At 42.4% G+C, this 15,278-nt stretch overlaps 1 protein-coding gene across 1 annotated transcript in view; it reads left to right on the top strand.

Moving 5' to 3' along the window:
- The window catches only part of FAF1 (Fas associated factor 1), a 278,015-nt gene that overhangs the window by 107,321 nt on the left and 155,416 nt on the right, over positions 1 to 15,278 (top strand). The window contains exon 8 of the mRNA XM_048498943.1: positions 4,776 to 4,862. Within this exon, the coding sequence (XP_048354900.1) occupies positions 4,776 to 4,862 (87 nt within the window). The remainder of the gene's footprint in view (positions 1 to 4,775; positions 4,863 to 15,278) is intronic.

The raw sequence follows: 15,278 nt of genomic DNA on the forward strand, positions 1-15,278 counted from the left end.
TGGGTGAAGGCCACATTCCTTCCACCTGCCGTTTCTGTGCCCTCCTCACTCCCAAGGCCTTGACTGAAGGCCTCTCTGTGGGAGAAAATCACTGGTTCCTGAGGGTTTAATCGATGTCACAGTCTCCCAACTTATCGAAGCTGTCATTCACTTCTGGTTCAACTAGCAAACTGGAGAATCTGTGCTGTATTTAGTCAGATGATTGCAATTTTTTATTTAGGCATCCTGCCCTGAACTCAATGATTACTAAGATGCTATATCCCTGTTATTGAGGGGACTCTCACTCTTCCCCTCAGGACAAAGAGGATCAGAAGCTGGATGTGTTAGGTCGTAAGTTGTACTCCCTGGCTGCCTTAGGCGGAGCAAGGGAAAATTGCACCTGGGGCACGCACGTGCCCTGCGCTCCTACTGCGGCAGCTCCCACCCTACAACGCCCCCTCCACGCCCCGGCCACTCCCCTGCTGCGTCACGCGCCCGGGGTGTCACCCCCTGTTGGCGCTACGCCACTGGCCTTAGGCATGCGTACCTTCAATGTGTTGGGCATTATGTCCTATTACCAAGTTTAGTTATGGGATCAATTTTCTAGGTTTATTGATCTTATCCCTGACAAACTGAGGGCTCTAGCTAGAGCTACCCAGATTGAGGACTTATGCCTAGGGCGTCAACAATTGAATGGTGCCTGAATGGTGCCTTGGCAGTTGTTGTACGACGTCACTCATGGCTCCAGTCATCCACCCTTCCTAACAACACCCATTCCCGCCTAGAAGATATGACTTTTGATAGCCTTAAACTTTTTGTTACAGCTGATGAGCATCGAAAAGGAATCTGCTACAGCGCAGTTGTTGGTTATTACTTCTCAGTCTGTTCCTTTCTATAAGCTGAGGTATTTCCCCAGACACTCCTCTTCCCAGAAACAGTCCTGCTACCCGCCCTAACCCTTCCGGTGTTGCAGCCACTTTCATTAGCCCTACAGTCCTCCTGGTTTATTCAAAGGGTTCCCTCAATCTCACAAAAATATGAGAGGGTCCAGGTTCTCTTCTTTGGGAGGGTCCATGGTCAAGCCTAAAGCATGACTAGAGGCCCCCATTTTCCATAATAAGTTATTACCATTCTACATACACTGTTTGGGAATCTATTACTGATGATTGCTGGGTTCTGGATATAATAAAATATGGTTATTTCTTGGAATGGACTTCTCTTCCTGACATTTCTGAATCCCAATTCTGCTTGGCTCATCCCCCTCTGCAGCTTTTACAAGAGGTGGCAGCATTGCTCCTTAAGGGTACCCTTGACCTAGTCCCCCTAGAACAGCTGGGGATTGATCTCTGTTCCAGATACTTCCTGATAAGAAATCTGGAGGGAAGTGTCCAATCCTGGATTTGAGGGTGTTAAAACAAACATACGCGTGTCTCTGAATGCTAATTTTGGCCGACATCATCCCACTTCTCACCCTTTCACTGTGGTTTACAGTGCTGGACTTACATGATGCATATTTCCATATCTCCATTCACCCTGATTGCTGGCGCTTCCTTTGTTTTAAGTGCAGGGATTCAGGTTATGAGTATATGGTTCTACTGTTTGAGTTGACCTCTGCCCCCAGGGTTTTCTCTAAATGTGTAGTGGTGATTGTTGAGCACCTTTCCTTGCGGGGTTGTACCATCTTCCCCTACCTCGATGATTGGTTGTTGTTGGGGAACTTCTCTGAAAACTGTGGCCTGTTTGGCCTTTTGGTGAACTTTGAGAAGTCCCATCTTACACTAGTTCAGTCAGTAGACTTCATTGGGGCTGTTTGGGATTCTTCCCAATCCAAAGTCTTTTTGCCTCTGCAATGGGCGCTGGCAGTTAAGTCCTTGATTTGCAAGTTCACCACTAATTGTTTCCAGAGGGCCATGTCCTTTCAGAAGTCCTTTTTTCCTCCCATAAGCCATCCACTAGGTCCTCTTATGAGTCCAAGTGGTGCCGCTTTAAGTGATGGGCTCAGGATCGAGCTGTCAACTTTACTCTTGTCTGCTGCCTATTGTATTTGATTACCTACTATCCTTAAAAGACTCTGGCCTTTCCAGGTCCTCCATTAAGGTTCATGTACTTGCCATTTCATCATTCCATCTGGGTTTCTATGGTCATTCACTTTTTCCAACCCTTTTTGTAAATGATTTTTGAAAGGTTTAGTGAACCTCTACCCACTGGCACAGTCCCCTGTGTCACAGTGAAGCCTGTCCTTAGTATTGTTCCATTTCATGGGAAAGCTGTTTGAGTCATTGGCAAGCTGCGACTTTACTTATTTGTCTTATAAAATGGCTTTTCCCATAGCCATACTTTTGCAAGGAGTGTTGGTGACCTAAGGGCACTTTGGAGTGACCCATTGTTCCTCAAAATACATGGGGATAAAGTGGTCCTCGGATTTAGTCTGGAGCTCTTCCCAAAGGTGGTGTCTCCCTTACATTTGGAGCAAGACATAGTTCTCTTGGTAATTTTTCCTCACCCTTGTTCTGATTTGGACAGAGCATTACACATATTGGATATTTGTATGTGTTTATTGTTTTCTCTTGACCACATAGCACCTTTCGGAAAAGATAATCACCCGTTTGTTTTTAATGACCCCCACAAGGATTGTCACGTTTCTACCCAAACATTGTCTAGGTGGGTTTCTCAAGCCATTGTATATTGGACTGCCCTTGTCCAATTCATGCTCATTCCACTTGCTCCCAGTCTATGTTGATTGCCTTCCATTCTGCTGTGGGAATCCTGGATATTTGCAAAGCAGCAATGTGGTCTTCGGCCTTCCTTCATCATTATACTGTGGACATTGACTCGCATTGTGATTCTGATGTGGGGAAGGCACTTTTGCGTTTTGTTCAAATGACTGGTTGTGAAGGGCTTACCTTGTTTTGGACAGATTCTGTGGTGGTAGTAGGAGAGCTGAGGGGAGTGCTCCTCTTCCCTCCCAGTCACATAATTTTTTAGGCTGGAAAATCTGTCTGGAGGCTCTGGTGGGGGAGGAGGGAGGAGCACTCTGGAGAGTTCTAATCTTTGCTAAAGCTTGCTATTCATTGTTGTGGCTGACCTGTGCAAGTGCAGTCCCCAATGTGTGCCTGCATAGACGATCACTCAAGGAAAAACAGTTACAGGTAAGTGCAATGTTTTTTTTTCAAAGACAGGAACTAGTAGAGGTAGTTTGACATTGCCTTCCTCAACTTAGTGACCCTGAAATTCCTTCGAGATGTATAATCCAAATACTAACCAAGGCTGAACCTGCTTCCAAAATCTGACAAGATAAGGCTACACTGAGCCAGGTTATGGTTTAGATTAGGTCTGGAAATTTCCAAAGTAGATGCCATTTGTCTAGAAATAAAGTAAAGGTTTTCTGGATCTTATAATAATTGCATCAGAGCAAGTTCCAGACTTTTAAATGGGAGTTTGCAATAATCTCCCATTTTCTGCTCAAGGGAGCAGCACCTTAACTCTTTCTGTGTTCCTTTTCAACCTACAGCACCTTACAGCAGGAAATGGGAAAACATCCCATGACTCTTCAGTGACACTGCCACTTCCTGGTGTAGAGGTTCTGGAGGAGCATAGCGCAAGTCTTGAATGAGAAAGCAATGCCCTTCTTCATCCTTCAGACGCTCCAGTGTTACATGGGCCTCTGAGGTAGAGATGACAATCTGTTCTCTGGCACCTTCTGCTTTGGTGCAGGCCAGTGAGGGGCTGTGTTGACAGCATGTCCAGATGAAAACCCAAATATGTCAGTGCACCAGCCAATTCTCTAGAAATTCTATGGTAGTACTACAATGTTTCTGGAGTATCAGCTAACATGCTGACCATGTCTGGGGTATGACTCAGATGTGACCTTAACACATTGTCCAATGTCATTATTTATTCTCACTTTCTATCCCTCCCAACCCAAGATGTGAGAGTGAGAGGGAGGATCTTGCAGTGGGAAAATGCCTCATTTCCTGGTAGTGTGTACATATCAGCCATATAACTTATGAAGAATCAGGATATAGATTTGTGCACTGGAGATTCTATTTATAGGCATCCATAAGCTTTAATATTCCAACCCATTTTCCAAGCCTTTTAAAAAAAATTGCCTATTGTAAAAACCTGACGTTTACATTTAACTGTAAACTATAAACTGTGTACTCTTTGGTGAGTGCTTGTTGTGCGTTTATACAGACTGGAGAACTTGACTTAGAATTTTCTGTGATTATGTGAAAATAGAGTGGCTTTAAACCTTTTCCCTTCAGTTGTATAGATCTTTAGAATGCAGAAGTGAAACATGTTTTAGTTATCTGTATTTTTCTACTCAAATATGATTTTTCTGTCTCCTTTCTCGGCTAGTTGTTATCTCATTCTAGAGTGTCCTGAGATTAATTTGGAAGTAAAAAGGACACTGATTGTCAGAAGTGCATGTGAAAGACTATATAGTGTTGAAACTATATAGGGTCAAGGTGATTCCAAAATGACATTGCCGCATGACAATTCCTTGCAAAACTCTCATGCAGTAATGACAGTATCTTTCAACTTATATTGTTTAATAGGGTAAAGGTTCCACTGGTACAGCATTAGCCTGATAGTTTCTTTTAGAATGCTCTGTGTTTATTAACATTTCTTAGTTTTGATTTCAATATAAGTAAAATGTCTTGATTTGCTCACAGTTATCCATACACTGAATAAAATTTCCACATTTCCATATTTCAAAGCTTGCATGCATGATAAATAGCAAGGATAACAGTGATATATTTTAATTATTTGTATTTTGTTTGGTTTTTTTGCAGGTTAAGCGGAATGTGTATGATCTGACTAGTATCCCTGTTCGTCATCAGTTATGGGAAGGCTGGCCTGCTTCTGCAACAGATGACTCAGTAAGTTACCATTTATCTCAGATTTGTCTGTAAGCACTGTTCTCATTTTTCCAACATGTATAGATGTCAAACTCCATTTGAAGGAATTATTGCATGGTTAAAATGCTCTTGTTTGAAACACAAGTATTAAGTTACAATGTATGCACAAAGCGCAAAAAGCACTTTCTTGATTAAGCCAGCTGAAAAAGTTATTTAATAAACTATTTTGAGTAGGACTATTAAAATTACTAGTTATACTGATAAAATGACCTTCGTTTCAGAGCCTAGTCTAGGATTCCTAATGTATTCTTTGGGTTATGACCAGTATAGGCTGTGTACAGGCATTGTGTTGTGAGTAGGATTGCCATGTCCATGCTGGCCATTGATGGAGGATAAGTGTAGGGTTGCCAGGTCCAGGTTGGGAAACTCCTGGAGAGTTGGGGGTGGAACCTGGGGAGGACAGGGACCTCAGAGGGATACAATGCCATAGAGTTCCCCCTCCAAACCATCCATTTTCTTCAGGGGAACTGATCTCTGTAGTCTAGATATGAGTTGTAATTCCCCAAGTTCCACCTGGAGGTGGGCATCCCTATTTGTGAAGGTCAAGTGTCCCAAAGGAATAAACCAAAGCTCTTCAAAAATCATAGCAAGGAAAAGCATAACAGAGAAGTCTGTTAGAAGAAGAAATTAGATTATTCTTATTTTTCATTATTAAAGTCCCCTGCTTTCCAATCCAAGTGCCTTTGTTCAGCTATTGTTTTAACAAAATTTCTGATGAAATCATTGTGGAGATGACAACTTGACAGGACTGCATTGTTCTGTGCACTTTGACCGCCATTCAGAAATATTTTTTAATTCAAATGACACATACGTAAGCACACAATTAAGAATTTTAATATCTCTCTTTCTGTTAGGCATTTCTGTAGTCTTTGTAATGAAAGGGAGGAATTACTTCCATTGTACCTCTACTATAAGAGGCAGTTTGTAAAGTGATATGGAGAGGGAGGAGTAAAGTGAATCTGTGCAGGAAGGTGTATGAGGATACTGTGAAAAGACTCTCTGAATTGGAGTCCATTTGTTAAATATTATCTTTTCCCCTACCTGAGATTTCCTCTGCTACATTATGCTGGGTTTTTAAAATAATTGTTGCTGGTCCTTGTGTTAGAAGTAGAACTGAACATTGAGGTAAAACAAGACAAAAAATTAATTGCAATCTCTAATATATATTGGTCTGTTGTCATTTCTTACTAGTTGAGTTTAGGCTAGAAAGGCCCAGAGAACCATAATTTGTAATCCAAAAGCCAGCAGCTGTTTGGAAAACAGTACAATAAATGAAAAGAGGAAGCCTTCCTCTAGGATAGGATATTTAGCATGTATAAAATGCACAAATCTGTTTTAACGTCTGTTTTAATGAATGACAATGTAGCAAGGTGACTTTTTTCTTTTCTTTCCAAGTTTAATGAAACTCGAGATTGTTAAGTCATCTGCTTCAAAAGCGGACAAGCCCGAAGAGCTCCCAGCTTGACACTACTGCAGCTGAGGCCCATCAGCTGTGTAAACACTTCTGAACATGTTACTCCCCAAAATATAATTAATTTCTATCTGAAATTAGAGCTTCCAACTTACTATTTGTGAAGATTTAACTTTAGCAATAGCAGACTAAACACTTCTCCTTTCCGTGTCATTTATAGATGAGATGAGATTTATAAGCAAATTGATATACAGCTCTTCAATCGTCATTTTTTAATTCTCCATTTTGATAAAAACTTAATTTTTGGCAGAAAGATGTCTCAGTAATTCCATTCATGTGTAAAGATCTAACTTTGAACAATTAAAGAGTTAAAGAAGGATTTGATTAGAATACTTTTCATTTACATTTTAGGCAGCATAAGAAATACTTTGTAATACCATGGGATGTTTTTTGCAGTGCAGTTCTTGTTAACCTTTGCCTTAGCAAACACCAGAGCTAAATAGACTTCCAATAATTAGATTCCTGCATAATAGAGATTGTTATGAACCTGATAAGCTTCAGACTTCTGTGTTACCAGAAATGCATCAAAGTCAAGAACCTTTAAAAAAAACATTGTTACTGAACCTCCCGTTCGAGCCAGATCATGTTTGTTGTAGTTTCAACTTAATAAAATATGGGATGCTGGCAGAAATGTCAATAGCTCTTTCAAATCCTTTTAAATGCATTTTCACTAAGAAAGTAGGTATCTACAGCTCTACCCATAGGAGAATGTTTTCATGCTGTGCTAGTTTAACTGTGAGAAACAAGGAGATTGCAAGATTGCTAACATACCATTTTACACTTTAACAAGGACATTTTTTCCAGCTTCTGCAGAGTATGAATAATCTTAACACTTGGAGTTATAATTACTTCATCTAATTAAAATACAGTCAATAAATGTCTGATTTTTTTCTTACTCCAGTTTTCAGATGATCTATGTCAGAGGGGGAAAAACCTTTTCAAATGGATATTCTTTTACTTGCCCTGATCTGTCTTTTTGGCTTGCCATTTTCAGTTAACAAATAATTACCTTGGTGACAACAGTAGACTCAAAATACTAGCTGGTGTGTAAAAATGGCAAAAGAGCTGAGTAAAAACTGTTTTAGTTGCTAGAATTTCTACAAATGTGGGTGGATTCTCAAGACTAAGGGTGAGTAGTACTGGGCTTGTTGGAAATATCCAGACCTCTTTCCCTGCATAATCTAAGGAAGAATGAGATACAGGTCAAGAGATCTTCTACATTCCTTTACAGCTGTCTAAAAATATTTGGGTTCTTTTAAACAATTATTAACTAGTATGTACCAAAAACCAATCTGGCAACATTGTACTGCTTCTAGGATGGACAGATGAACAACAGGAGACAAGCATGTAGAATTTTTAAATGATTGTATAAAGAAGAAACTTTAGTGGTACACAGTCTAGCATTATTATTCTGCTGGGCTTTAGAAGACCATCACAACTGAAAGTTGCTTTTTGGAACATAGCTGTTAAAACGGTAAGAGCCCCAGTCTTCATTGCTTGGTCCCCTTAATTCATGATAGGCTGATATGAAATAATACAGATATAGTGTGATATTTGTGATTTTTTTTTTGCCTTCATGTTACTATTAACTTGTGGCGACCCCAGAGGGTTTTCAAGGCAAAAGACCTGTATAAAAAGACCTGTACCTGTATAAAAAGGTGATGTATGAAAGGCTTTAAAGGTAAAAATTAGCGCAAATTGAATATGAGCACTCCACCAAACATTAGCTAATGGAAGCTGCATTCTGTGCCAGCTAATGCGTCTGAGTTATCTTTAAAAGCACATTACAGAAGGCAAATCTAGACGCTTTCAAGCCATATTAGTCTAGAACGTAAGCAATATAAATGAAAAGGCACCCTTAAAAATGGTTCCAGCTTTTTTTCAGAAAGCAGGCCTGGGTCCAGGTACACCCCTACAACTCATGCCCGTAATTAAACAAATTCTTTCTAGGAAGGCTAGCTTTTCCAACCAGCATGTCCCCTCTTCCAGTTTGGATTCATTTCAGTTTATCAGCTTTAAAGGCACTAGTTCAAGGTGCAGATGGGCACTTCAATCTAATAGTGCAATCCATGGGGGGGGGGGGGGAGATTCGCAGCCGTTGAGCCACTGCTGCCACTGCACCTCCAAAGGGGTTTCAGGCAGCGCCGGAAGCTGAAAGAAAGTGATAAATCCCCAGCCACCTGAAAATTCCCATACAGGCCAATGGTCTGTGCCACATTGTTTGGTGATATAAGGCCATGTATGCCACTGGGGGCATCCCAGGCTGAAAGACCTTTGGAAGCTGACTAAAGTTGACTCCACCCCTTGGAATGCTCCAGGAACATGTTGGCATGGACTCCTGAGCTGGAGGAGCATGTCCTGGACCCGGGTTTGGTCAGCGAGGAATCCTCAGAGGAACAGTACTAGCAGGATGACCTGGCTTCACCAAAGCCCCAGCTGGTTGAGGTCCAACAACAGCCAAAAGCCTCGCAGAAGGGAGACAAAGCTGACCCACAGACAAACTGAAAGCAGGAAGACAGAATGCTTGCAGAAGCACCACACTCCTCTGAGTCACCTCCAGCTCCAGATGCCAGAACTGATAGCTCACCCAGCTCTCTTGAACTGATTAGACAACTTCAAATTTGTGGACATCAGAAATTACAATCTAAAAGGTGCATCGCAAGGCTTGAGGCCCAGAGATGCCACAGAGAACACTGAGTCTTCCCAGGAGCAGCAGTAGGTAGAAAGGAAGCCCATAAAAGGCAGGTAGGGGAAAAGGAGGAACTTAGCAGAAAGCCTGTGATTTTTGCTATGCCTGCTCTTGGATTGCTATTTCTTGATTCAACGACCCATACTTGCTTAGTGACCATCATCCCAACACTACTGAATCAGTTGCCAGGTTTTTAACAAAGGCACTTGGATCAAGGGTGAAACCTTTGTGTAAAATTTTAGTCAATTGGTTTTAACATAATTTGTATTTTACCACTTTTTATGTGCCATTAAAGGTATTGTATTTGTATTTGTATTTGATTCAACGACCCTAAACAGGACTGATTTACCTAAACTACACTACAACTCTCAGTTGCCTAACCCAGTGGCGTACCGCTAATGGGGACATGGGGTAACCCATGTATCTGGGTGCACACCATACCATCACACGGGGGTTCCGGGCACCAGCTGGGTCCCCATGCCCGGCCTCTCCCATGGCGTGGTGGCCTGGCTGGCGCTCAGTGGCTCCGCCCATGCTGGGGTATGAGTTGTTGTTGTTGTTGTTGTTGTTGTTATTATTATTAATTGGATTTAATATACCGCCCTATCCTGGTAGGGCTCAGGGCGGTGAACAATATAAACAAAGTTGTATGCTGCACCCTCAGGCCGGCTCCTGCCTCCCCGAGGGAGGCTGGGAAGGGCAGGAGTCAGCCTCCCACCATGGCACCTAAGCTGCCCACCGCCAAACCCTGCCCCTCGCCTTCCACCAGGTTGCCTCCTGCCCTCCTGCCTGCCCTGCTTAACCAGATGCAGCTTGTCCTGGATCATGCTGTTGTGGCGGTGGTAGGGCAGGATGCCGCCCACCTTGCCGAATTTTTCCCCTGACCGGACCACCAGGGTCTCCAGCAGGTTCCCACACTCCTGGGAGAGGGCCATCCCCTTGCAGTGGGCGCAGTGGCCTGGTGGGCATACCCCTTGGTCTGCTTGGCGCCCATGCTGCAGACCCGTCACCAGCCAGGCCTTCAGCAGCACTGCATGGGCTGCACCGGGTGGGCCCTGCTCCCGGCTCCTGCTGTCCATGGTGGGTGGCGCCTGGCTGCTGCCTCCCTCCATTGGGCATCTCCTGCCCCAGTGGATACAGAGCCAGGGAGCTCCCCAGCTGCCACCTCCTCCCCGGCCAGGGAGGCAGGAGCCAACCTGCCGGGAGGCTGGGGTGCAGGGCTCAGTGGCGGCAGGAGCTGTCCTGCAGCTTGCAAAGGTAAATGAGGGGGTGGGGGCGGCTGGAGCAGATGTAGCCCCAGGCGCCATTTCCCCCGTATGCCTCTGGCTTAACCTGGACCCTGCACCAGACTCTCAGTGAGTGTTAGCTTTTTCTCTGACTCTCCAGCTCCATGCCTGCTACCAGCTGTGATCTCTTTGAACTCAGCTGGGTAGCACAGAGCACTGGTACAGTGGCGACTTCTGGGCTTGGGTACTGTGGAGCAGTGTGGCTCTGCTTCTGGCATATTCATTCCTTTTCTGGCATACTTGCCCCTAACCCCCACAGAGTGGACACACGCATCTGCACATTCTTTCACCACTTCCATGAGTCCCTTTATGCCCCCCCAAATGGATTGCATTGTTAATTAATTAAATATAAAGTTGGGTGTTAACATCCTATTCATAACACCCAGCAAAATTGCTGTGAATGATCTTACTCAGCCATATACATATTATGTACTAATTGGCTTCATATATGTAAGAGCTTAGTGATAACTGGAAAGAATTTCTCAGATAGCAAATATTGCGGTTTTCTTCAATAAGAGGAATAAATTGTTCTGTTGTTGCAGTTGTAAATGCATATATTAAGTTGGGTATAAATATTTTATTTAAAAAATACCTACCAGTTTTAGGATTTTTTTTAAAAAAATGTTTGCTCTAAAAGAAAAGATTATTGGCTGAACATTTGAATGTTTCTATTATGAAACATTTATATAGTGCATAACCAAAGGAAATGTGGTCCAGTGAAGCCTAAGTCTGGCCCTGTGCTGAAAAAAGGCAGGATATCAAATATAATAAAAAATTTTAAAACTTGCATTGGTGGTTTTTTTTTACTTTTAAAGACATCGACATAGTGCTGATTCTGACAGGAAATTAAAATTTATGGGGTTTTGTTTTGTATCCTACTGCAGTTGATAGGAAGTAAGAGTTATCTTGCCATCCTGATGGCCACATGTGGAATAAGCCAGTTTCAGTTCTGGTTACTTATTAGGCAGTGCAGATTCACAGTCGACAGTGTGAAGCAGTCCCTAAGTGTTTAGAAGTATCCAATTCATTCAATAATTAATATTATGGAGCCCAGGCAAATCATGCATGGTTCTATGCTTGGAGTGAGATGGAAGAGCCAGATCCATTCCAAGGCAGTTAGGAATACATAAATAGCAAAAGAAATTGGATTAAATTGAACCCCCTCATCTTGCTCTATTCTGAGGCACTTGCCCAATTAAAAGCAACCCTGGAGTTAGAGGGTGAGCCAGTCTAGGATTCAGATCCAACAGCAGCAGAAACTGACAAATAGTTTCTCTGTAATGCATTTTGGGTTTTAGATAATTTTACTTTCTACTGGTATATTATAATAATGTTATTCTTAGGCTTTCTGTTATTACTAGGCTTCATATATATTGGCTTGCATGCAGTGAGGTGCAAGTTGAAACAAAAATGGACTTAACACAGTTCTTGCTTGCACAAGAATTTATGCAATATCTAGAGCTTTCCTTCCTATATCTTATCACGTCCAGAGGTTGGCTGCACAAGATCTTGCACAAATGGAAATACAAGTAGGTATACAATAGATTTGACCTTGCATTTCCCCTTGAACAAGAGCACAAGCAGAAATTTTACACTGGATCTGACACACGACATTGTAATTCTGACAATGCCAGAATTATTACATGAGGTTGGGAGATCAGAAATATAAGAAAGAATGACATGACCAAGATCATCTAGGGACTTCATGGCAGAGGCAAAATCAGATCATGTTTAAAAAGGGAAATAATACCTACAATAAACTCCCAAACCAGAAAACAGAAAGAAGCCGAGGTAAAAATTTTCATTACCTGATACTCATTATTTGTGTGTGCATGAGTGTGGCACAAAAAATTCTGATGTGAAGAAAGTGCAATGTACAAGTGTAAACAAAATAAATGTGTAAACAAAATAAATAAACTTGAAACATTCCAAATTTGATATAACATATATAATAAGAAAAGTTGGTTTTTATAACCCACTTTTCTTTGACTTTAAAGAGTCTCAAAATGGCTCCTCATTTCATGAAGATAATGAGGAAACCAAGCATGTTTCAACATCAGTGACTTCATTAGTGGTCAATCTAATACTAATAGTATTATAATGCAATATATATATACATATACCCACACATAGTGGTACCTAGGTTTTCGTTGGTAATCCGCTCGGCATGAGCTGACGAAAACTGAAACCAACGAAAACCGAGGCACCACTTACCTTGCAGTCCTGGGTCGCCCTCTAGTGACGCGGTTTTGATGGACAACAGGCGACGGAAATCAACGAAAATCGAGGCAATCAACGAAAACAGAGTCACATTTTTTGCCCAGACGATCAACGAAAACTGAAACAAACGAAAACTGAGGGCAACGAAAACAGAGGTACCACTGTATCATATATCAACATCATAGATCTTTAAAAATTTTACAGGGATCATATAAACTTAAAAACTACTCCACACAGTTTAACATTCACAGAATTATAACAAAAATAAAATATCAGAAATTAGCACAATAACTGTGAATGACTCAGAGGCAGAGCTTCCATAGGGACATCTGGGGACAAATGCCCCAGGCAGCTGCCATTCAGTCATGTGGACAGATGGGTGGAAAATCACCCCCCATACTTCTAGCCACACTTCTAGGCTTGTGTCGCTGCCCTGCAACTCTGTGAGCCCCCGGCGCCGGAGTCAGCAGGTCAAGGAGAGGGGCGTGCACCTGAAGGCTCTTTCCCCTCCTGCTTGCTTGGGGAAGGGGGGGCTTAAAAAGGCTTTCTGGGATAGCGGCAGCCCGGGAGAGGCTGACGGGTATCTTCCTGTTGCCCTGTTCTGGACATCCAGCGGACCCACCCTCCCCACCACCACAATGCATGCCGGCCGGCTGGCCTGCTCCATTGGGGTGGTGCGCAAGCGCAGTGTGTGGCCTTTCTGGAGCCTGGAACGCAGTGTATGGCCTTTCCCACCCGCCCCTTCCTCCTTCTCTTCCTGCTCTTAGCGGTGGCAACTTCCTGCTCTTAGCTGTGGCAGCAGTGGCAGCAGGCTGGGGGTGGGTGGCTGCAGTGGCTTCCCCTATTGTTTACGAGGTTGGCTTTCTCTTTCCCTCTTTTTCTGTTTCTCTTTCTGCCTTTTTTTCTGTCTCTTTCTCCCTGTGCAGTGGTGCAAAAACATGCTTGAAAAACACAGATCCTCATGAATCCTCATGATTTTCCCACTTGAGATGTGGATAAGGGCTTGAGCTGTGATGTGATGGTGATTTTGGGGTGACCAGGTTGAAAAATCATGAGGATCCATGTTTTTCAAGCATGGTTTTTGCGCCACTACGGCGCCACGGAGCATGGGATGTGTGATTGTTGGTTTGAGACATGTGGCTAAGGGCTTGAGCTGTGATATGATGGTGATTTGGGAGTGACCAAGTGGGAAAATCATGAGGATCCATGAGGATCTGTGTTTTTCAAGCATATTTTTGCTTCACTGCGGCACCACCGACGTGGGATCCGTGATTGCTGTGTTCAGACAGGCGGCTAAGGGCTTGAGCTGTGATGTGATGATTATTTGGGAGTGACAGTGCAAAAATCATGAGGATCTTTGTTTTTCAAGCAGGTTTTTGCACCACTGCAGCGCCATGGAGTGTGGGATGCATGATTTTTTGGTGCTGCCTGTAGATTAAGACATGATCTCTAGTTTCATGGTGGTTTCATTTCATTCCAATTCAAAAATCATATGAATTCATGAGGATCCGTTTAGATCCACCTTTTCCCATTTCCTTTTATTTAATAACATTGGCAGGGCTAAACTATTCGGTTACTCCCGTGTTCGTCCCTCCCTCCCTTTCCTTCCTGGCTCTGTGCCGTGTTTCCAATGCTGGAGGCAATTGGGGGTGCTGGATATAACACCATAAAATGTTTTCGTAACAGTAATAACATTTTTAACTAACATTTTGAAAGCATTTAAAGTCATAATACTCCTAAAACACTTTAAAGTGTTATAACAGTTAAACATTTTGAAAGCATTTTGAAAAGGTTGCCAAAAATGTTTATGTCTGCTGTGTGTCATGGACCATTGTTGTGTTCCGATTTGTGAATTGGGGCATGTTCTATAATGTGATGGTGACTTTGAGATGACCTGGTGCAAAAAAAAGTTGTTTGGTTGTGGTGGGGAAGGGCAGCTGCACATGGGGGGAGGGGATCTCAGATCCCCCCAGGCTCCATTTTTCCTAGCTATGCCTCTAGAATGACTGAAGGCTCATGACAGGCATTGTGGAGCTCAGAATCATAGATCATTCTCTGTGTGCTTCAAGGCAAAAAGTGTTTAACAAGTGGACCCTGTGATTTTCCAGTCCTTATACAACTTTTATTATTACAGATCCTAGTCTTGACAGCTCTTGTAATCATGCCTCCCCCCTCATTTGTAACAACACTATATAGCACAAATTACTCCCTTTGTGCTGCAGTTTACACAAAAATAATCTTGTTATTGTATTTTCTCATATTTTTTGAATTTCAAAAATCTTTAGCTAGTTATTGCAACCTTGGAATGTCCATAAAAAAGTTACCCCTGGGAACTATACCTTGAAATTAGAGGAAAGATTCGAACCAATGACTTCCCTGAAAGATCATGGAATTCAACTGCAAGTTATCTGCAGTGTATAAAGTTTCTTAGAACAGTTGGATCTTCTAGATTTTCTAAAGCTGGATAATGGATTTTTTGTCTGTGTAGTATTATGTGATATATGGGGTCGTGTGTGTGTGTTCTAAAATTAGTAACAGTGAGATCAGCCAAAGCACTATATAATAAATGAGAAAATTCATTTTAGGAAAATTGGAAAAGACATACATCTGGATACAAGAGTGAACTGATATATTTCTACTTATTGTAAAACAGAGTAATGTGTAGGCCACCATAAGTGTTGGAATGAAAACTAGCAATCAAGAACTTCACT

Source organism: Sphaerodactylus townsendi, linkage group LG05 (genome assembly GCF_021028975.2).
Source record: "Sphaerodactylus townsendi isolate TG3544 linkage group LG05, MPM_Stown_v2.3, whole genome shotgun sequence".
NCBI lineage: Eukaryota > Metazoa > Chordata > Lepidosauria > Squamata > Sphaerodactylidae > Sphaerodactylus > Sphaerodactylus townsendi.